The following is a 22,062-nucleotide window of genomic DNA, read 5'->3' on the forward strand; positions in this document are numbered from 1 at the left end:
GGGTTGCGTGTGGCGCGGGGCGGGGCGCGGCTGGTGCGCCTGAGGAGCGATGGCGGCGGCCTGAGCTCACCTAGCAGGGCTGCGGCCATCGGGCCTGGTCAGGGTCGGGGTTCTGTGAGTGAACGGCAAGTATGGGCCGCAGGGCCCGGAGAGGCGCGTGAGAGGCTGAGGAGCTGACGAAAGACGGCAGCGGACTTGGTGACTGCTGGTTGTGAGGGGACAGGGTGAGGGGCTGGCATGTGGTGAGGGGCCGGTGTGAGTGTCTCAGGTAGGAGAGCACGGGAGAGCCGGAGGGTGAGCGGGCAAGGGAGGAGGGGCTGGGGGTGCTTCTCGAGGGGCCAAGGGAAGGGACTTGTGAACACGGCTATGGAGGGGCTGAGGCACCTGTGGGCAGGGGTGAGGGCAGCCCTGGGAGCTGAGTGAGGGTACGGCCTGTGCGGGAGGGGAGAGGAGAGGGCAAAGGCAGGAGCGTGCGGGCTGCTGGGGCGTGGATGCGGGAGTTGAGGGTAGGGCGTGCGGGAAGGGACGAGGATCCGTAACGTTGAGGTTGGCTCCGGAGCCTACTTGGATGGACTGTCCTGCCCAGGGTCCTGCCCAGCTGCAGACCGAGTAGGACAGCTTGGGTGCGAGTGTCGTGCACTTGGCTTTTCGAGGACAGAAAAATGAAGGCGTCACGAGCAGTAATAACTATGATAAAATCATTTCTTGAGGCTTAGTTTTCAACCAGAGTAATCACTGAAACTGCCAGTTTCTCAAGTTCCTCTTTGGGACTCCAGACTTGGAGATGGTCCCTCGCATGGAGTTGTTTTTTTTTTTTTTTTTTTGGCTGTGACAGCCTCTCGTTTGTTTTCTCTCCACCTGCTTCTGGGCATCCTTACTCCCCTGCTGCCCCTCACCTACACCTATGCTTGGCTGCGGGACTCCGAGGGTTGTCGTGTAAGTTGGACTAACCGTTTTCAGTAGCTAATTCTACTTTCGTGAAAGTCACGTGGTTTGTTACATGCAACACTATATTTAGGGTCTCAAACAGAATGGGTTTGCTCTCAGTTTCTCACAGAAAAAAAAAAAAAATCCTACCTCACTGAGGTAAATGTATATACAATAAACTGCTCATAGGTAACCTGTACATGAGTTTTGCCATATGTTTACATCTGTGAAACCGTCACCACTTTCAAGATACTGAACATATACCGCCCGCAGAAGTTTTCTCCTGTCCCTTTGCAACTCATTCCTCTGTCCATGACACAGTTTTGGATTCACTTTATTATTAGTATGTTACAGATCCCTTTCTCCCTGCCAACCCATACTCACATGAACATTTTATAAGTTCCAGACAGCTGGGATGGCACTTCACCACTAAATTGTCCTCTCTAGTGGCAGTTGACCATAGAGCCCAGATACTATCCTTCCCCGACCTCAGGGAGATTTAGGCCTTTCCCATCAGGACTATTCTCTTGAGAATGAGGAGCAGCCAAAGCCCAAGTTGCCATTCTGTTCTAGAGTCTCAGCCTCAGAACCAACTGTTCTGACCCGTGGTATGTTTCCATTGCTTCTCTCTGGAGGCCAAACATTTTGTTGCTGGTGGAACCCTTTACCGCCTACCCTGATGAGCAAAACCCTGTAACTGACATGTATCATGACAGGGTTTGGAGCAGTGACTACTAAACATTGGGCCAAGGATAGTGTCAGTCCACGATAAAGATTTCATCCATCCAGGAGGAAAGAGAGAAAGATGACATGAAACATGAGTTTTCCATAAGGATAAGTTCATTCTGAGATTATTCTTTTAGTGTTAAAGTGCTTTCTGACTGATGAAATAACGGTGACAGTAGATGGTGGGCTTTAAAGAAATGGTCTTATTTGCCGAAATAAAAAGTAACAAGCCTATTTTCAAAAATTTTTAGAAATTATTTTTACTGGTTCCTGAAATGCAGAAATTTAGAGTGATGATGGTGTGGCTGTTGTTGTTATGTTTTTAGGAAGCCTGTGTTTAGACAGTAATTCTAGATAACTTCTGACATTTGAACAGCATTCATTCAATCTCACATTTCACTGGGTTTACATACTTTGTGAAGTAGGCAAGGGCAGGAATTCTTATGTTATAGATGATGAATCATTCATAAACCAGAGGTCACATCGTGACAGTGACAAAGCTGAGCCCAAACTTTGGTTTCCTGAGAGTGAGTGACTTGGGGAAAGAAGATTTGTAGCAGAGAGTGGAAGCCATGTGGAGTAAAAGACATGTTAGGTTTGGGAAGAGTTGTGATGACCTGGAGGACGTTATATTGGCAAAAAGCATTTTTTAATGATTTATAATTAATGTGGTTCCAAAAGAGATTAAAGAGATTTTGAGAGTGCCACAGAGATGAGGGTTCGTTATTCATTCATTCATTCATTCATTCATTCATTTGAGACAGAAAGAGAGAGGCGCAGAGACACAGGCAGAGGGAGAAGCAGGCTCCATGCAGGGAGCCCGACGTGGGACTGGATCCCGGTCTCCAGGATCAGGCCCTGGGCTGAAGGTGGTGCTAAACCACTGAGCCACCGGGGCTGCCCAAGATGAGGGTTCTGTTTAATATTGTGGCAATGACATGGGAACAGATCACGTAATACCTGGATCACATTGTGATGGTGGTTGGATTAGTCAAGTCATCAGAGGGTTCTTAGGGACTGTCCAAATTCTTGAGTGTTCTGGAGAAAGCACTGGGTTTGGTAAACTATACTGAACTCTGTTGAAATAGTAGTACAGTAAGTAAAATGGCTTTTGACTTAGACATACAGACTAGTGGTAGATCTGAGAAGTAACATAAATGAGGATGGTGATGTAGAGATAGAAACATATTTAGAGTGCTGTATGTAACCATTTACTCCACTTTGGCTATGCACCAGGTACTCTGCTGAGTGCTAGGAAAGCAAATTCATTCATTCATATATGAATTCATTTATTCATTTAGCAAATACTTTTTCAGTATGTAGTCTGAAACTTAAATTTTATGAGATAAGATGAGTGAGACATGGTCGTCTAAGGTCTCAAGGAATTCTCACTCAGGTTGGGAGAGGTAGATACATGAAAAGATAATTTTAATTTAGAGAGAGAGTGTGAAATACAAAAGCATATCATGAGGATATAATCTCTCTCTGTGTTCCCGTCATATATATTCAGTGCTCTGCCATATATCTCCACAGGTATTACAGATTTACATGTCCAGAATAGAACTCACTGTCTTTGCTCTGAGAGTGTGCTGTTGTACCACATGCTGTATCACAGTCCAGGCAAAGGCTTCACTGTTATCTTCATTCTTTCTGTTCCTTCACCCCCTGTATTTAGTCAGTTACTAAAATCTTAGTATGTTAACCTCCAAATTATTTTCCTCTTCATCTCCATGGCTACATTTTCACTGTAAAGCTTTAGTTTACTTCCTCCTCGTCTCTCATCTGGACTCCCCTCCACCCCCAACAGTCTCCTGCCTTCAGACTTGCTCTTTTCTAGTCTGTCCCTAGAATGATCTTTCTAAAAATACAAATGTAATCATGGAGCTCCTCTGCTTAAAAACTTTGGCTCTTTGTGTTCTGTAGGACAACATCCAAATTCCTTAATATGGCATCATTTGGCCTGAACTCACCTCTCCAGCCTTGTCTCCTGCCACTCCCTATTTTGTGTTCTAGCTTGAATAAATTGTTCACAGTTCCCTAACAAACATGTTACTTTTTTGAGCCTTGAGATCTTTGTAATAGCTGTTTCCCTTACTAAGAATACTTTTTCTTCTCTGCCCAGTGAACTTTCCTTGTTCTTTAGGATCTAGTTCATTCTCTCCTCCTCTTTTTGACATCTTTGTCATCACCCAAGAGGGGTGGAGAAAGAACCACGTGTGACATGGAGCTTCCTTGCTGTAAAGGAGAGTCACTGTGATTGAGGTTCACATTGTATAAAGGGTGTCCTGGAGTCAGGTGAGATCCCTGCAAGAAACGGAGATTCTTGGGGAGAGGGGAGGGAGTGAGTTGGGATCACACACTGATAGCCCATTTGTCCTATACATGAGGGATGGACAAGCAGGGAGACTATGTGTAAGCTGAGCTCTAGGTTAGGAGGCTTCTGTGAGGTTCTCCTGGCCCCTCACCCCCTACCATTTGTATTCCTATGAGGTTTTAATCAGATCTTTCTACTTTTCAGTATTTAGGATAATGGCTTATTCAATCCTCTTATGTCAGTAATCAGTCATCTTGCCTAGAAAGAGCTATTGTAGGGAAAGAAATGCCAGGATTTTACTGACCTGTTCTTGAAAGGTCATTTTGGTCTTCCTGTCTGCTGTAGGTATTGCAGGTGTGTATCCCTGCTCATAGCTCCCTCCCTCTTTTGCCTCTCCCAGGGCAAAGGTCCATAAGACTGAGCCACTTCCCGCCCTGTGCCTGCTATTCTGAGGTTGGTGGACACCCTTGCTGAATGTGCCTGTAAGGCCATATTTTGTGCTGTAAGGTGAGTGACTGACCTTGGCTGTTTGTGGTTCTGACAGATTGGCTCTTTCTTCTTCCTTTTCCTCTGTGGCTGAGCCTGAAGATAAATCTGGAAAGAGGGATCAACTCTTTTTTTCTAGGCTTTGTAATGAGAGGAAAGGGCACAGTAATAGGGTATTAATTCCATTCTCTTTGTCTCGTTTTGAACTTTGTACGGTTAACAGGGAATGAGAAAGTCTTAAGTAGGTGACAGGAACACCAAGCTATGGTCTTCTTTTGTGTTTTTGCAGTATGTGAAGGAGGCCCGGGTTACATGTTAGCTTTTGTGTTCTGAGACACTGATTTCAGTGTGGCTCTTCTCTTTGAGTAGAGTTGGAGTTGGGGTGGGGGTGGGGGGATGAAGAAAGGTCCTGGAGGCTATTCCCCTTGCGTCTGTGAGCAGTGCCCTTTGTTGGTCAAGCAGTGAAGCAGAAGTGGGCACTCCAGTTATATGCAAGGTAAGAGTTGGTTGTTAATCTTTGGAATTGAATTCTAGGAGCTGAAGACAGTTTAGTTTTGGACATGTTAAAGCTTTACTTTGCTGAAACTGGATGCTTGGCTCTTCTTCAGCTCACCAGAGTTTGAGTGGGAGGTGGTAGGGATGGATGTGTCAGAGCAGGTTAGATCTCCTCTAAGTCAGGGATGAGGATACCCTGGTCAGGTAGGATCAGGAAAGGGAAAGGAGAAAGGAAAATGTCATTTACAGAGCACCTGCTTTATATGCCTGGCATGCTACATAGGTTATTTATTTATTTATTTTTTAAAAGATTTGTTTATTTACTCATGAGAAACACACAGAGAGAGGCAGAGACATAGGAAGAGGGAGAAGCAGTCCCCCAATTGGGACTCCATCCCAGGACTCCAGGATCACAACCTGCGCCAAAGGCAGAATGTTCAACCACTGAGCTACTCAGGTGCCCCCCTACATAGATTATTTTATTTAATTTTTAAAATACTGACAATACTTATTTTATCAGGAATTTTAGGTAAGGAAACTGAGGCTCCCATGTGTGAAATGATTTATTTAAGGTCACACAGCTAGAAAATGGTGGACTGAGATTCAAACCAGAGCTCCTTCTTTACCTACTACTTTGTGTTACTCTTACTTGACCGTCAGGCCTCTATTTTCAGTCCTCAAATGAGATATGATTGAGAAGCATTCCGTAACCAGTAATGCTCTTGTATCAGTTGCAGGGGGCAGATTGCACAAATTTGGTTTGGGAAGAATTTAATAAAGGGATTGTTTTACAAAGGCATGGGCAGAGTTCAGGAAATCAGTAAGGAAGGATGCAGTCTCCTGGGGCTACTAGCAGTGAGAGAGCCCGTAAAAGAAGACATTTCTTACCAGTATTCTCAACTGTTGGCTTTGCCTTCCCCAGCCGGTGCTTACTTGGTAGCATAAGGACTTGGGCAGATGGCTAAGCACATCCCTGCCGCTGGTAGCTACTAGACTGTATGACTGATGGTTTATAGGAAATCATGTGTGAAAGACTGAACATCCGTTCTGTGGCTCTATCACCTTCTCATTCCTCTTCTGCCTCACCCCTACTCTCTTGGGTGAGTGAGTGAGGGAAGGTTAGGTGGGAAGATTTTAGCTTCCCTGTTTCAGATCTACCTGAACTGGCACGCCTCCTTTATTACTATTTTCCTCCTTTCTCAGAGAAGGTAGTAATACTTCTTTTTCTCAGACTAGTCCTGTATCTGATTTTTCTGTCAGTTATCCCCAGCTCATTTATCTACAACCTGTTATTTTCTTCATACTTCTTTTCCTCACTTAACAAACATCTTTGAGGCTCTCCATCCTAAAATAAAACCAAACCAAAGAGTAAAAGCTATTTCTCTTGACTCCTCCCATCCCTCCTAGCTTCTGTAAGCCATTGCCCTATTTTCATCCCTCCCTATGTCACTGACTTTCCTGTTATTGTGTCTTATACTTCTGTGGCTTAGTCATTCTTTAACTAATTAGTTTCCTAAGTTTATCTAAAACTTGATTGCTAAAACTGACTGATCATTTTCAATCTTTATTTTACTTAGTCTCTCCGTAGACTATACATTATGATTATGGCAGTCTCCACTTTCTTGAAACTTCCTTTCTTTGAATTCTAGATTATCATTATTTCTTGGATTTTTCCTTCCATTTCTGGCTACCTTCACAGTCTTCAAAGACACCTCCTTTGCTTTCCTAATTTCTGGTTTTCCTCATGATGTCATCCTCAGCTCCTTTCAAGATCTGCTGATGTCTTTGTTTGATTCCATCCATCGCATAGCTTCATCTACCACCTATATAAACTCTTGAGTCCTGAGTATATATCTCTAGTCTTGATTTCACTCTTGAGCTCAAGGATAATATTTCTATTTGCTTTCTGAACATTATGGATATCCTATAGGTGTCTCAAAGCTTAACAAAGCTATTCATCCTCTTTTCTAAAACACTTTTATACTATTGTTATATGTTTCTGACCCATTAATGGCATTATCTTTTACTGAATCTCCTATAGTTCATATTAGAGTCTTCTCTTATCCTCCATTTGTCAGGTCTTGTTGCTTCTACCTCCTGGCTAAATTAAGTGGATGCAGAGTATCTGCATTTGCATCCCAGTCTTCCTCCTTTTAGCTAGCTGACTTAGTATATTTACTCTTTGTAGGTTTTGATTTTCTCATGTGTAAAATGGAGATAATAGTACATCTAGAGTTTTTATGGGGTTTAAATGAGCTACTACATATAGTGCTTAGAATAGAGCCTGGCACATAGTAAGTGCTCGATATATGTTAACTATAATTATTTTTAATTTAGCATTTAGTTCCACAAACATTGTTGAATGCCAGGCACTGTGTTGGCACTGTAATGTGAAGAAGAAGGAGTGATCTGATCCCTTTTGCACGAGCTTGCTATTATTGGCATAGATATTACAGGTGTAAATAATTTCATTATCACCTGGGACATGGCTAAGATAAAGGTGAATCTCAGATTTATCTTTTCTAATCTTGCTCTTACCACTTTAATTCATCTGCCATCTGCCTCTCTCTGCTCCATCTTATACTGCTATCTGACATCTTTTTAAAAGCAAATTTAATCTTGTCATTTCTTTGTCTGAAAACCTCCTTTGTTTCCAGGGTGTCAATAGATAAAACCTAAACTTGATACTCAATGATAATTATAACCTTCACCCATATTTACCCTTCAACTAAATATTGTATCTCTCTTCTCTAAGTAGTCTTTGATTAGGCCACCCCAAACCCGGAACTGTTTTTCAAGTTTATCATGTTCTTTCATGGTGCCGTATTTTTGTACATACTGTTTTAATATGAAGGCCTCTCCCTCTGTTCCCTTTGTGGCCAGTATCTCATTGCTAAAGACTTAAGTAAGACATCATCTCTTTTCTGGAACCTCTTATAGTCTCTCAGGCAGAATTAGTTGCTTTCTTTCATGTCTCTGTAACTTTTTTGTAAATACCTCTGTTAGTAATATTCATTGGAGTTTTTATTTATGTTCTCCAACTGTTTTTATCTGTCTTTGTGTTTCCATTGATTATTTAGCAGTGTGCTCAGTACTTTATCAGTATGGATGTACTTAGTTACAGAGTTAGTGAGTGAGTCCTGCCTGCTGTTTAGGATTGGCTCTGCCCTTTGTTATAGAAGACTATCTCCTGTTCAAAGGTTTCCTTAAGCCTAGTTGCTACCTTCCTTTAGTTGTGAGTTGGTAATGGAGAATCTGGGTGGAAGGGGATGGTGTTAACATAACCTGAGGGCAAAGTGTGAGGCGGTGCCAGGTCTCTGGTTCCTTCAGCCTTTGTTGAGCCTAAAGAGGAAGGACAACTGAACCACACCTTTCCTCTGAATACTACTGAGGGGGTGAGGGGTGTGATAGAGAAGGAGCTGTGAGCTATGGTCTAGGCCAACAGCTATTTTGGTACCTTTCCCCTTTCTCTAGGGAGGGTGTCATGTCATGTCCCCAGGAGTGAGTGTTGTATATATCTGGCAGGAGTGGGGTATATGTATCTCTATATGGGAATGTGTCCCTGTGTTCTTTGCTGAAATGAATGTCCTGCTCTTTTGATTGGCTCTAGATTTCTACCTCTTAAGTATATTCAGCTAGTTAAGGGTCTATTGGGTAATTTCCTACTGGGTAGGCTTCTAGGGAAGGACTGTGACAGGTACAAAATAATTTCTTCCTCAGCCGTCCCAGATGGTTAGAGTCGGATCAAGACTGGATTTCTTTCTTTTTTTTTAAGTTTTTTTTTTTTTTTTTTTTTTTTAAGTAATCTCTACAGCCAGTGTGGGTTTCCAACTCACGTTGGCCCTGGGGCCAAGAGTAGCATGCTCTACTGACTGAGCCAGCCAGGTATGCCAAGACTGTTTTTTTTTTGTTTTTTTTTTTTAAGATTTTATTTATTTTTTTAGAGAGCTTGAGCGCATGAGAAAAGTGCAGAGGGAGGCGGGGAGAGGTGTACAGGGAGAGGGAGAAGCAGACTCCCTGCTGAGCGGGGAGCCTCACAGGGGGCTTGATCCCACGACCCGGGGATCATGGCCTGAGCCACAGTCACTTAACTGAGCCACAGTCACTTAACTGACTGAGACACCCAGGTGCCCCAAGACTGGGTTTCTTGATCGTTCATTCATTTGTTCATTCATTTATTTACTTAAGCATTCGTACATTCAGCAAATATTTACTGAGTCCCTGGGTATTGCTTTAGGTACCGGGGATACAACAGTAAACAAAACAGGTAAACCTTGCCCTCAGTGAGCTTGTATTCTAGTGGTGAAGCTAGACAAATAAATAAGCAAATAAGTATCTTTAGATAGTGAAACCTGCTCAGAAAAAAGTAAGATTAGGAAGCTAGAGAGTAAAGATGTGCTAGTTAGATAGAATTAAGTAAGGCCTCTGAGGAAATTGCATTCAGAAACAATGGAGTGTTGTGAACAATGTGAAGGTCAGAAGAGCATTCCAGGTTGAGGGAGTAGAACGTATTCAAGAAGGCCTGTACGAGAAAAGTATGAGTGAGGAGGAGGATGGTAGAAAGTGAATACAGACTAGATCATATAGGGCTCTAAAAGCCACGGTAAGGTATTTGGATTATTACTAGTGTGATGGGAAATCATTGGAGAGTATTCAGTGGGTATACACCTCAAGAGGAGAGGTGTAACATAATTTAGTTTACAAATATTGCTCTGAGGTGCCTGGGTGGCTCAGTCAGTTAAGTATCAACTCTTGATCTCAGTTCAGGTCTTGATCTCAGAGTCCTGAGTTCAAGCTCCAAGTTGGGCTCCACGCTTGGTGTAGAGCCTACTAAGTAACTAAGTAAAAGAAAAAGAAAAAGAAATACCTGTCAGGGAGGTGAGGTGGGAGGCAAGACTGGCAGCACAGAGACCAGATTGGAAACAATTGCAATAGTAAGATATGCTTTGAGGGTATAGGTGATAGGGTTTGCTGCTGTTGAATTAGGTATTAGAATTAAGGAAAAGAAGAAATAAGGAGGATCCTCAAGTTTTTGGCCTGAGCATGTAGGTGAATGTTGGTATCATTTCTTGAGATGGAGAAGGCTGGAGGAGTAACAGGTTTGGTGGTAGTAATGAGTTCTGTTTAAGATGCTATGCATGAGTGGAATTTTCAGTGGATTGGTGGCTCTGAGTTCTGCCTGTTGGGGAGTGGAGAGAGGCAAACTCCTGTTGATCTCTTCCTTTCTCTCTCTCTGAATTAGATTTGCAGGTCTGGACTAGGCAGTGACCTCTGGGCTTACTACTCTAGCCTGGTATATCTTTTGGCTCCATGGCCAGCTACTGGCTCCTACAGACCGGATGAAGCAGACTAGAGATACAAGTGGAGAAAGCCTCCAGCTGGCAGATTCTCAGAGAGTGGCCCTCTGGCCACTGGCCCTGCCCAGCCTGCCTCATGGAGAGGATGAACTGGCTGAGCAGATTGGCCTCCCGGGGCCCTGGGCACCGTGTACCTCAGGGGGCCAATCTGCAGACCCCTGTCATGGCTGATCCTGAGACCTGCCTCATGGTCTTCAAGAATCACTGGTCTCAGGTAGGAGATTCTATGCAAAATGGCCTGATCTACTGGCTACCTGAATCCTCTAACCTGCTGTGTTCTCTCACCATCCCATTTAGTCATCATAACATCTTAGATTCCTTCTATCTTTTGTCTTCTTCAGGTGGTGCGAATCCTGGAGCGGCAAGGACCTCGTGCGGCTGGGGGTGTAGATGATCTCAGTGCTGTGCGCAACCACACTTACCAGATGTTGACACTGCTGGTAGAAGATCGTGCGGTTCCCTCCGCCCCCACGGCCCCTGGGCCCTTGCTGGAGTTTGCTCTGCGTGAGGACCTGCTAACCCGTGTGTTGGCGTGGCAGCTTCAGTGGGATGAGCTTGGGGATGGGGTTGAGGAACGGCGGGCTGAGCAGTTGAAACTGTTTGAGATGCTAGTGAGCGAAGCTCGCCAGCCACTGTTGCGACATGGTCCAGTTCGTGAGGCTCTGCTGACCTTGCTGGATGCCTGTGGCCGCCCTGTGCCCAGTAGCCCAGCACTAGATGAAGGCCTGGTGCTACTTCTCAGCCAGCTATGTGTGTGTCTGGCCCGGGAGCCTTCATTGCTCGAGTTCTTCCTACAGCCACCTCCTGAGCCTGGAGCTGCCCCCCGTCTTCTCCTCTTTTCTCGCCTTGTTCCCTTCGTCCATCGAGAGGGCACGCTGGGCCAGCAGGCTCGTGACGCCCTACTCCTGCTCATGGCTCTGTCAGCTGGGAGTCCCACTGTGGGCCGCTACATTGCAGATCACTCGTACTTCTGCCCGGTCAGCACCTCCTGGGATGGGGGTGGGGTATGGTGTGTAGACACTCGCTATCCAGAAGACGTGGAGGGGCTATGTACTGGGTCCTTCTCCTTTAGGTAGTGACCCCTTGGGTTTGAAAGAAGTACCTGGGGTTGGGGTGGGGATGAAACATGGGCTTAGGTGGATAGCACAGGTACTAAGGTTCTTCATGGGCCAGTGTTCCCAGGTGATGTCCTGGCACATTCAGTAACTAAGTATCTGCTTTAGGAATAGCTCTTTCCCCTACTCCTGTCAAAACTCTGGGTTAGTAACTCCCCTGATTCCCTATTTTTATATTGTCTGCGCTTTTTGTAACTTGTCCTTGGGGATGGCCCCCAGGTGCTGGCCACAGGGCTGAGTGCCCTATACTCCTCACTGCCCCGAAAGATTGAGGTTCCAGGGGATGATTGGCATTGCCTGCGACGGGAGGACTGGCTGGGAGTGCCAGCACTTGCGCTGTTCATGAGTTCCCTAGAATTCTGCAATGCAGTCATTCAGGTGGGATGGGTTCCCAGGAGGTCTGGTCCCTTGGTCATTCTGGGGATATTGCGGGGGAAGGGGGCATATTCCCTGGAGTTCTATTCTGCCATTTTGGGGATAGGGTGCCTGCTTTGTACATTCCACTCCCAGACAGTGGCCACCTCACATTCCTCCACCCTCTTTCTTGCACCCTTACAGGTGGCTCATCCTTTGGTGCAGAAGCAGCTAGTTGATTATATCCATAATGGGTTTCTAGTGCCTGTCATGGGCCCTGCCCTGCACAAGGTGAGAGTTATGGGTGGCAAGGTAGATTAGGGTATTAGGTTAAGGGGTGGTGACCTAAATACCAGAACCAGTGTGGGAGGCAGTGGGCTGGGTCCTCCTCCCTTCTATCCTGTCTGCTCCTGCCTCCTTCTTAGAAGGAAAATGAGTCAGTATATGTGCAGGGAAGCCCTAAATTTCCAAACTTTCCCTTCCCTTCATCCAGACGTCTGTGGAAGAGATGATCGCCAGTACCGCCTATCTGGAACTTTTCCTACGGAGTATCTCAGAGCCTGCTTTGCTCCGTACCTTCCTGCGATTCCTGCTGTTACACCGGCATGACACCCATACCATTCTTGACACCCTCGTTGCCCGAATTGGCAGCAACTCCCGGGTATGGCCCCTACCTCTGTCCTGGCTTACCTGGGTGAGCCATCTTCTCTCTCTGACTGTTGTTCTGGGAGGGTGTGTCTGCCCTTCTTTGGCCTTTGTCTCCAGCAATCACTTCAAAGTTAGGTGGCATTTACTTTACAGTATTAAACTTTGACCATTTTGGGTACAGATTTTAATCTACTCCCTTGCTTTTGTAATATATGAATCTAGAACACAGTTACTTTTTCTGGATAACTGGCCGCTCCTCGTGACTAGAGGTTTTGCCATTGTGCTATACTTGTAATGTAGCATTGGCCTGAGGTTCTCTTTAGCTGTGTATTGTTCTGGGGCCTGCTGTGGGTGACTTGAGATCACTTCTCCAGGTTTTGTGTCTGCTTTGATAGGTGATCCTGCTGCTACTGATATGCTTAGTTTTTCTCCCCTTTGGATTTGCTGCATTTGAACTGCTATAACTTGGAGCACCCATCCACTTACCTACCTACTTAAACATTCCTTTCTGAACATTTATACTCAGGATAAATGGTAAACAAGGTTGACATGGGTGCTGACTTCATGGAGCTTCCTTTATAGATACATAAGCCCATTAATAAAATAATTGAAAATTGTGGTCATTGTTATGAAAAAACTAAATAGGGTGCTTAGAAAATAATAAGGTGGTCAGAAACCTCTCTGAGCTAAGACCTCAAGGTCATGAGAGAGTTTGCCTATTGAAGAACAAGTGATATAAGAGTCTGGGCAGAGGGAGCAACATGCAAAGGACATTAGATGGGGATGAGCTGAATGTATTTGAGGAAATGCAAGACCAGTATGACTGGAGATGTAGTGAGCAAGGGAAAGAAGGGAATAATATGAAAGTAGAAAGGTAGGTAAGATTCAGATCAGGCATGGCCTTGTAGACTATGGTAAAAAGTTTGGATTTTAACCAGCAGAAATATATATGAAATAGGAGTAAGTAGATTCCAAGTAATAAAGACCCAGAGTCTTTCTACGGGAATAAAGCATTCATTTAATTATGGATTTTACGGCATTTGGTTGGCTCTGGAACCATTTTTGTTTCTTATTTTTGTATCTTATTCTTCTTTTTACAAATAATTGAAGTTCCCTAGGTCCTGATGTTTAAAATAGAAGTCCTTGGATTACTAAAGGTTATGGAAAAACCCTTCAAGATAATTGAGATACCTGGTAGTCAGCCTTGTGGTAGGTGAGGTTTCAGGAGAGCTATATTTTGTATAGGTGAGATTTCTGAATAACTGAGGTTACAGATGAGATATTCCACTCTGACTGATGAGACCAGTGTTTCTGAACCAGGTGCACAACTCAGAATTTAAAAATGGCAACAACAGTATTTTCTAGACTCTGCCTGAGATCTCTTGAATTATAATATACAGGGCATACACGTCTTTACATTATTCCAAAAAGTAATTATGATACATGTATGGAGAAATTATTATTGGCAAAAATCAACAGGGAATTGGTGTCAAAGCTTTAATTTTATAAAGATACCAAAAAAGTTTTATTTCTCATTATGCTAAAGTTAGACTATGGTCTTATATCTGTTTGGCCTGATGGAATGTCCTCTTTGTGTTTTGGGACTATTGATTTCCTTCTTAAGGTTGATTTTTCTTTTCCCTATGCCAGGCTCTACCTATCCATCTTGCTTTTGTCTTAATCTTATCCTCACTTCTTTGGTTCTCTCCCATTGTCTTTCGTTTTTGGCATTTGTTTCTATTAGTCTTGGTCCTCTGGTCTCAGGAGCCTTCAAGTTCTTGGGGTATTTCTTCTTGGTTCCTGCTTCTTCGAGGAACCGGAACACTTCTGATTTCAGGATGTAGTTGCTTTCCTTTCCACTGTTTGGCCTTTTTAGGCTTGATCCTGTTGCCCCGACTTTGAACTTCTTTAAGTTTGTCTTCTGTGGCTTAACATCAATCATGCTAGCTCATCTGTCTGTGCACCTATCTGTTTTAATTTCCTATTGCTGTCATAACAAATTACCATAAATATAGAGGCTTAAAACAACACAAATTTATTATCTTGCAGCTCTGTAATCATATATATGTATATGATATGGATTTCGTCAGGCTAAAGTCAAAATGTTTGGTGGGGCGGTGTTCCTTTCTGGAGGCTCTAAGACTGGATCCATTTACCTACTCAGTAGGGTTGTTGGTATAATTTGTTTCCTTCTAGGTATAGGACTGAGATTCCCGTTTTCTTGCCAGCTGTCAGCAGAGGACCATTCCCAGATTCTGAGGCCAACCAAATTCCTTGGTTCATGGTCCCCTTCTATCCTTAGAGCCATCAATGGTGGATCAAGTCTCTCTCATGCTTCAGATTTCTTTTCCTTTTTCTGACCCAGCTAGAAAAAGCTCTCTGCTTTTAAGGACTCATGTGATTAGACGGGTCCATCTGGGTAATCCATGCTACTGTCCACATCTCAAATTCCGTAACCATAACCATACTTTTTTGTCCTGTAAGGTAAAATACTTACAGGTTCTGGAGTTTAGGGCCTGACATCTTTGGGGGGCTATTTTTATACCTACGAAACAACCTTTCAGTGAGTGGGAATGTTTTCCTTGCTAGTTAAAATGGTCATTTAGGGTAAATCTGAACATCTGTGTTGTCCAAAGTGTAAACTGCTGTCTCATCTCTTTCCCACTGCATTTGGCTTTTAATCCTTCCACAGTTATGTAGTAAATGATGAGTGCCTAGACTGTGCAGTTGTGCCCTGGCCCAAGACCCGATAATTGTCTTCAGGGAGCTCCAGGTGCCATATGGGAAGTAGAGGGAAAGTGCTGTGGGGATTCAGAGGAGTCAGGGAGTGCTTACAGGTGTCTGTTCTCTTCTCTTCTCTTAGCCTAGCCACCGAAGAACTACCCTTCTTATTTTCTAAAACAAATGGTTTCCTCTATTCTGGACCCACCTATTTTTTCCTTTTCCTGTCAGCTGTGCTTGAGCTTCTTTTTCTTCTACCTCCTGAGAGATACACCACTGTTGGAGAAGGTGACTCAGACTCCTTGTTCACAGCCCCGCCCACTTCCCAGCTGGGATTCTTCCAGGTTCCCTCTGGCTTCTGTGCTGCTGCAGTCTCCACTGACAGGCATTCCCTCACTTATTACATTGCTGTTGTCTCCTGGCAGCCACTCACTCAGTCCCCGCATTTCTCAGGGTCTCTCTTCATAGGTGTTCATTCCATTAAGTATTGTTGGAAGCTCTGCCAACAGGTATATATAGCCAGAGGGTCTGCCGACGTGTGTGGTCTGTAGAAATACAGAATCTGACACATGGTTCATTCCTGTCTGCGAACAGTTGATGTCTTGCCTACAAAGACCATATGAGCATTTATTTAATACTTGATTATTATGTGCTGGGCCTTGTGCACGTTGTTACTCTAGGAGTGGTTGGTTGGGCCTGGGGCTGGGGGGGTTCCCATTCGGTAAATATCTCGGAGGGTAGAGAGCTCTTATGGTGACTCCGTCCCTCCTCCCCCCCGCCCCCCCCCTCCCAGCTCTGCATGGTCTCTCTGAGTCTCTTCAGGACCCTACTGAACCTCAGCTGTGAGGATGTCCTGCTGCAGTTGGTTCTCAGGTACCTGTGGGGACAGGGCTGAGGGATGGCTGATCCTGACCCCTCTGGGCCTTGTGCACTGCTGGGCAATGGGTTGTATTGGGGTTACTGAGGCCTTTCCTCTTGGAGCCTGGCTTAGCCATGTAGTTCCATTGGCTTAATGTTCTGCCAAGCCTGGTCCTTCCTCATCTATCCTGTGTCCTTTTTCTGCTGTGTTTCCCAGGTATCTTGTCCCGTGTAACCATGTGATGCTGAGCCAGAAGCCAGCTGTACGTGATGTGGACCTCTATGGACGAGCAGCAGACAAGTTTCTCTCCCTAATCCCACGCTGTTGTCGGCATCGTGCCCCTAGCCCACCCCGTCCAGAGCATGCCTCATGGGCACGAGGTGGGCCTAGCAGAGAGGCAGGGAGAAGGGAGGACACCACGGGTATGGCTTGGGTTCTGGGGAGTCTAACAAGAAGGTGGGGCTAGGGTAGGGGGAAGGATGGGGCCATGAGTGGCATTCTATCTTTGGGGAGGTCGATGAGGGGTCTTGCAGGGTAGATCCTTAACTCCACCAAAGAAAATTAGCTTCTGAGCAAAGCTGCTCTTTTTCTTCATTCCAGTCTTGTATTGTTTCTATTTTTCTTTTTTTTTTTGTTTCTATTTTTCATTGTTTCTTTGGTGTTGGGGATGGTGAGAGGGGGTGGTGAATACGGAAAAGCTTAATTTGGAGGGTGGAGAATCAGCTACCTGAATAGGTCACATGTCTTTGTTGCTTCATTGCTTTGTCTCTTAGTCTCCCTAGGTGTCTTGTCCTTCCTCCTAGCCCTCTGTCTCTTTGATCCCTCTTATGTTTTTTTCCCTGTGTAGGCCCTGGAAGCCCAAGTGTTGACTCCTCTTCCGTGGTGACAGTGCCCCGGCCCTCCACACCATCTCGTCTGGCCCTCTTCCTGCGACAGCAGAGTCTGGGTGGCTCAGAATCCCCAGTTCCAGCCCCTCGTTCACCAGGGCTTGCTGCATCCCCAGCCTCCAGCCCTGGCCGAAGGCCCAGCCCTGTGGAGGAGCCTGGTGAGCTGGAAGACAATTACCTGGAGTATCTGCGTGAGGCGCGCTGTGGTGTGGACCGGTGTGTCCGAGCCTGCCGTACCTGGTCTGCCCCCTATGATGGCGAGCGGCCCCCTCCTGAGCCTAGTCCTGTTGGCTCCCGGACTAAGAAACGCAGCCTACTGCCTGAGGAGGACAGGGACAATGTGGGGGAAGGGGAGGAGGAAGAGCTGGGGAGTGGGGGGCTTGCTGGGGGTGCAGGGGAGGGCCCTAGCCACCTGCCTCCTCCCCAGCTCAATGGGGTGCCAGGACCATGGCCTGAGGGGGCAAAGAAAGTTCGACGGGTGCCTCAGGAGGGAGCTGGGGAGCTGCTGGAGGGCACCTCTGGGGGCATGGCAGGACTAGAGGGCTTTGGGCAGGAGCTCCGGGAACTGGAGGTGGCATTGAGCAATGGGGGGGCTGGCTCAGAACCCCCGCTAGAGCCTCCACTACCTCTTGAGGAGGAGGAGGCCTATGAGAGCTTCACCTGTCCCCCTGAGCCCCCTGGCCCCTTCCTCAGCAGCCCTTTGCGGACTCTCAACCAGCTGCCAAGCCAACCCTTCACTGGTAAGCTACTTAGCCTAGGCCTTCTCCTTTGTGTACTCTCTGCATGTACTCGACATGTTTGTGCTGATTTTTGAGACTTCTTGGCCATGTCTTTACTGTGTACTTGCCTAGCTCCTCATCATGTTGCTTGGGTCCCTTCCAGATCCATTTCATGTTATACTTACGTCTCTGTGTCTGTCTGTATGTCTTCATGCTTGTGCTGGTTTGAGTATTGATTTATGTCTGAGCCTTGTATGTCTGTCCTATGTGCATGTTCCTCCTCTTCCCCAATCTGGCCGTTTCCTGGGATTGTGATTAGGATGTTCTGTGTTTGCTGTTTCCTGGTGAATCACAGCAATATATCTGAATAATATATATGGAGGACATACGTGCTATCCTGTATGTGCGGCACCTGTAAGCCATGCTGTTCCCTGCTGTTCCCACCTTTATATTTGTCTGGGTGTTGGGTCTCTTGTCAACTTTTCTGTGGCCCAGGATCAGCTCTTCTGGTGTTCTTCCTCTACTCTGCCCTGGCCTCCTTTCTTCTCCCAGTCTCCTCAGAGAAGGATTCAATTTCAGGTTTTTCCTGTCCCTGTCCTTGTACCTTGTTGGTTGCTGTGACTACCCAGTAAGACTTTCTTAAAAATTATGGTTAGTAGTAAGGACTGAAGCAGATAGAGTGAAATACCTCTTTGAGGGCAAATGACAAAGTGTGGTCCTGAGGTCCCCAGCTGAGTTCTTTGGTCTTTCCAGAGACCCTGGAGCTAGTTTTGACCTGAGTGGCTGGGCTAACTAACTCCTCTTTGATTTTTGTTTGAGAGCCAGTTCTACCATCCCACCTCTTATCTGGTTCTTATCCTTACTCCTCTTACTGTATGGGCAAAAAACACCTCTGAGAAGCAGTGTAGTGCTTTAGATTAGACATACCTTGAATTAGTGTCCATCCGCATCACTGATAGATGTAAACCATGTACTGTTGATACTGGTGCATTGGGAAAACTCAGCACGTGGTAGCTTTTCACTAGGATTATCATCTCTTGGGTGCATGGCAGATATAAGTTGACCAAGGTACCCACCCATCTTCTGGTTGTTTGCAGTCAAGTTATCATGTAGTCAAGTTACCAGTCCAGTCCTAACTGGGCCTGGGATATGCTGCCATCCTGCTTGCACAGCACCAAAACAACTGCTCTAGAGTCATCACAACTCCCTCTTACAGACTAGAAAATATCTTTCCATTTGTTTAGGCTTTGCTCCTTCCTGCCCAATATCCTTGAAAGGTGGTATGTAGGTTTTACCACATTCTTGAAGCAAGCATTAATTGAAACTTATGTCCCTTTTCTTCTTTGTAAACTTATCTGAGCTTTTTGAATTTTCTCTTGCAAGAGTGACCCAATGAGAGAAACAGAAGGACAAAGTTATGGGGTATCTTTGGGACCCTGTTAAGCTAGAGTTGTATGGAGCTAAGACTAGTATCTGGAGTGGCGAATGTTCTAGGATCTTTTTCAGAATTCATTGCCTCTTTCCCTTCATTGTTCTCCTTAGTTCATAGTGCAGTTTTTGGGTATAATTTCCTTTTCTTACAGATCCCTGGTCAGATAGACCTTGATGGCTCTAGAGTCCTCATGCTTTTTGATCTAGCTCAGTTGAGACCAATTCTCCTGGCAGATCATTCTAATCCCTTCTGTTATCTTCTCACCTGGCAGAGTCTCCCCTGAATCATTTTCCTCTGGCTGTGAACTAAACTCTTTTTTTCCTATGAATTCTCTTCTGCCTTCTTGGTTCCCAGTTCCTAAACACAGCTGATTTCTTTTTGGGCTTCCAGAGATTTCTCTCCTATATTGAAGTTGGCCTGTGTAGTCACCTTTGTTTTTGCTACGGTTCATTCTTGCTTTCTTCTGACCCATATGTGGTGTTATCCTTTGTCATGTGTGTAACCTGATTCTTCTTTTGGTTCCAATCACTTTCTTGCTCATTCTTTTTTCTTTTGTGCCTCTTGGGTGAAGCTTAAAAAACTGGGAGAGGTTATGTAGCTTATAGTTATTATTGAGTACTTAGAATTTGCTAGATCTTGGGCTAACTGCTCTGTAAGAATATCTTTTTGATCCTTTTAATAATCTTGTGAGGTGGGTATATTTTATTTTGCCAAGTGGGAAACCATGCTTGGAGAATTTTGATTCATCCAGTAACATAACTAGTAAAAGATAAAGCTGGAATTTGAAACCCGGGTCTGTCTGACTTCAGAGCCTATGATCTGACTCTTCATCTTGAGTGTGTGTAAAGCTGGCATCTGGACTCTTATGAGTCCATGTGGTGTCTGCCATTTTATCTCCTCCAAAGTAGGTGATCACAGGATATTTAAACATACCCAGAGACTGACATACAAAAAATTTTCATCTAGTTGGGGGCGGTCTCTTGGTTTTGGGAGGAATGAGTGTGATGTGCATTGTGTTCAGGCCTTGTATCCTTGTGCCCACCCTCCCCCAGGCCCCTTCATGGCTGTGCTCTTTGCCAAACTCGAGAACATGCTGCAGAACTCCGTCTATGTCAACTTCCTGCTGACGGGGCTGGTGGCCCAGCTGGCCTGTCACCCCCAGCCCCTGCTCCGCTCTTTCCTGCTCAACACCAACATGGTCTTCCAGCCCAGTGTCAAGTCCCTGCTGCAGGTGTGCGATGCATGCATGCATGGGTGCGTCCAGGCTCCATGGTGGGCCAGGCCCGCAGCTGGAGTGGCCCTGGGGGGACTGGGAACAGGCTCAGTGGGACTAGAAAGGACTGTCAGTCTAGAGCCACACAGAAGTGTCATGAAGTTGTGCTTCATAGGTGCTGGGTTCTGTGAAGAATAAAATTGAGAGCTTTGCGGCCTCCCAGGAAGACTTCCCAGCACTGCTGTCCAAAGCCAAGAAGTACCTCATTGCCCGTGGCAAGTTGGATTGGGCCGAGGGCCCTACAGCAGGACCTGCCCCCCGCCGCTCTGATCCCCTAGGTGAGGCCTACCCCACCACTCTACCCCTCTCCCTACCTTCCCTAGATAGCTTATTAGCCAAGGTTAGTTTTGAGCTCTTAAGAGTGAATTCTGTGCCATGAAGTGAGGAATTGCAGAAAATTGAGTCTTGATGTTTGTTTATTTGGCTCTGGTCAGAGGATAAAATACAGTTACATCCACCAAGAGCCAAATCAGCAGCACCAGCAAAAACTGCTTAGGAGTTGAGGACAGGCAAGGGGACAGAATAGTCTCTAGATTGAGGTATTGTTACTGCTCGGGAAAGGACATGGCATTTGACATGGTCTTTGAGAGATAGTTAAGACTTGGGTAGGCAAAAGAATGGGATGGCTTTATTCTTTTGTCCAGGGGACTGTAGGAACTATTTAGTTGGAGCAGGGGATTTAGAAGGTGGTGGAATAGTTGGTAGTAAGGCTGGAAAGATTTGGCCAGAGCAGTAGGTGCTCAGATTAGAGATTGAGCGGAGTAGAAGTTGTGATCTTTTCGGCAGTGAGAACCCACTGGAGGTTTGTAGATGTGAGACTGGAGAGATAAGCATGTTAAGTTCATGTGCTAGGTGAATTAGAGACAGGAGAAAATAGAGTCAAGAGGCTTCTGCTGTATTGCAGCTGTGACCAGCAAGGCTTGAATTAGAATAGTGGAAACAGAAAGGAAGAATTGGATAAGGTAGGAAATGGAAAGGAAGTATTGGCAGAATCTGGTGAATGGTTGTGATATATAGTGAAGAAGGAAGAGTTAAATATGCAAGTGTCTACTTGCCGTATGTGCTGGCCGTTGGCTTTGGAACAGGAAGCTCAGGGAGATACAAGATGAGACATCTGCTTTCTAAGAGCTGACAGTCAGTCTAGAGAGTGACTAGAGAAGTGTCATAACTGAGAAAGCAAGGTCCCAAAGGTGGTAGATGTAGTGGCATCTAGTGCACGAGGAAAGGATTAACTTTGGATGGGAAAAATTCCCCCTCCCGTCCAGGCAAATAAGGATAGATAAAAGGTGGAAATGATATGTATCCATGGAGTTGTGAGGTGCAGAGAGGAAGGTCAGGAAATTGAAGTCCTTTATTTGCTAATTAAAATAGGAGGCAAAATAATCTGCTAAGAGCAAGAGAGCAGCAATAAAATGGAGGATCTTGAGAGATGTGGGTTGGGAAGACAGTACCAGAATGGTTATTATACGGCTGAAGTTCCTTAGCATGATTCCCCCATGGTACAGTACTGTGAAGGTGTCTTATGTCCATAGTACTGGTACTGTGTTCACTGTGGAGGTAAATAAGAGTCTGAACCCTTGAGTTTACAGATTACTATATGAGATAGAAGACCTATATATACTTAAGTTATTTCAATACAGTGTGATAAAGGCAGTGAAATGGGAAGCCAGTGGAGGGTAGATCAGAAGAGGTTTCTCAGAGGGGTGGGGATAATGAGATTAGGCCAAGGATGAAAACAGTAAGGAGAGT

At 45.4% G+C, this 22,062-nt stretch overlaps 2 protein-coding genes across 15 annotated transcripts in view; one reads left to right on the forward strand and one right to left on the reverse strand.

Annotated features, from left to right (window-relative positions):
* The window catches only part of FHIP1B (FHF complex subunit HOOK interacting protein 1B), a 23,534-nt gene continuing 1,472 nt past the window's right edge, over positions 1–22,062 (forward strand). Inside the window, exons 1-12 of one of the 14 annotated variants that reach the window (XM_072794282.1) lie at positions 2–198; positions 4,368–4,474; positions 10,191–10,519; positions 10,647–11,282; positions 11,640–11,798; positions 11,979–12,065; positions 12,268–12,468; positions 15,937–16,016; positions 16,219–16,424; positions 16,850–17,629; positions 20,093–20,271; positions 20,429–20,591. In XM_072794282.1, coding sequence (XP_072650383.1) covers positions 10,382–10,519; positions 10,647–11,282; positions 11,640–11,798; positions 11,979–12,065; positions 12,268–12,468; positions 15,937–16,016; positions 16,219–16,424; positions 16,850–17,629; positions 20,093–20,271; positions 20,429–20,591 — 2,629 coding nt within the window. In that variant the 5' untranslated portion in view covers positions 2–198; positions 4,368–4,474; positions 10,191–10,381. Of the gene's footprint in view, positions 225–522; positions 937–4,367; positions 4,475–8,750; positions 8,834–10,190; positions 10,520–10,646; positions 11,283–11,639; positions 11,799–11,978; positions 12,066–12,267; positions 12,469–15,936; positions 16,017–16,218; positions 16,425–16,849; positions 17,630–20,092; positions 20,295–20,428; positions 20,592–22,062 lie in introns of those variants that run through there. The other 13 variants (XM_072794288.1, XM_072794284.1, XM_072794285.1 and 10 more) reach the window with 13 other exon arrangements.
* Positions 13,428–22,062, reverse strand: part of C23H11orf42 (chromosome 23 C11orf42 homolog) — a 15,553-nt gene continuing 6,918 nt past the window's right edge. Inside the window, exon 4 of the mRNA XM_072794305.1 lies at positions 13,428–15,749. Within this exon, the coding sequence (XP_072650406.1) occupies positions 15,718–15,749 (32 nt within the window). The 3' untranslated portion in view covers positions 13,428–15,717. The remainder of the gene's footprint in view (positions 15,750–22,062) is intronic.

This window comes from Canis lupus, chromosome 23, assembly GCF_048164855.1.
Source record: "Canis lupus baileyi chromosome 23, mCanLup2.hap1, whole genome shotgun sequence".
NCBI classification, from domain to species: Eukaryota; Metazoa; Chordata; class Mammalia; order Carnivora; family Canidae; genus Canis; species Canis lupus.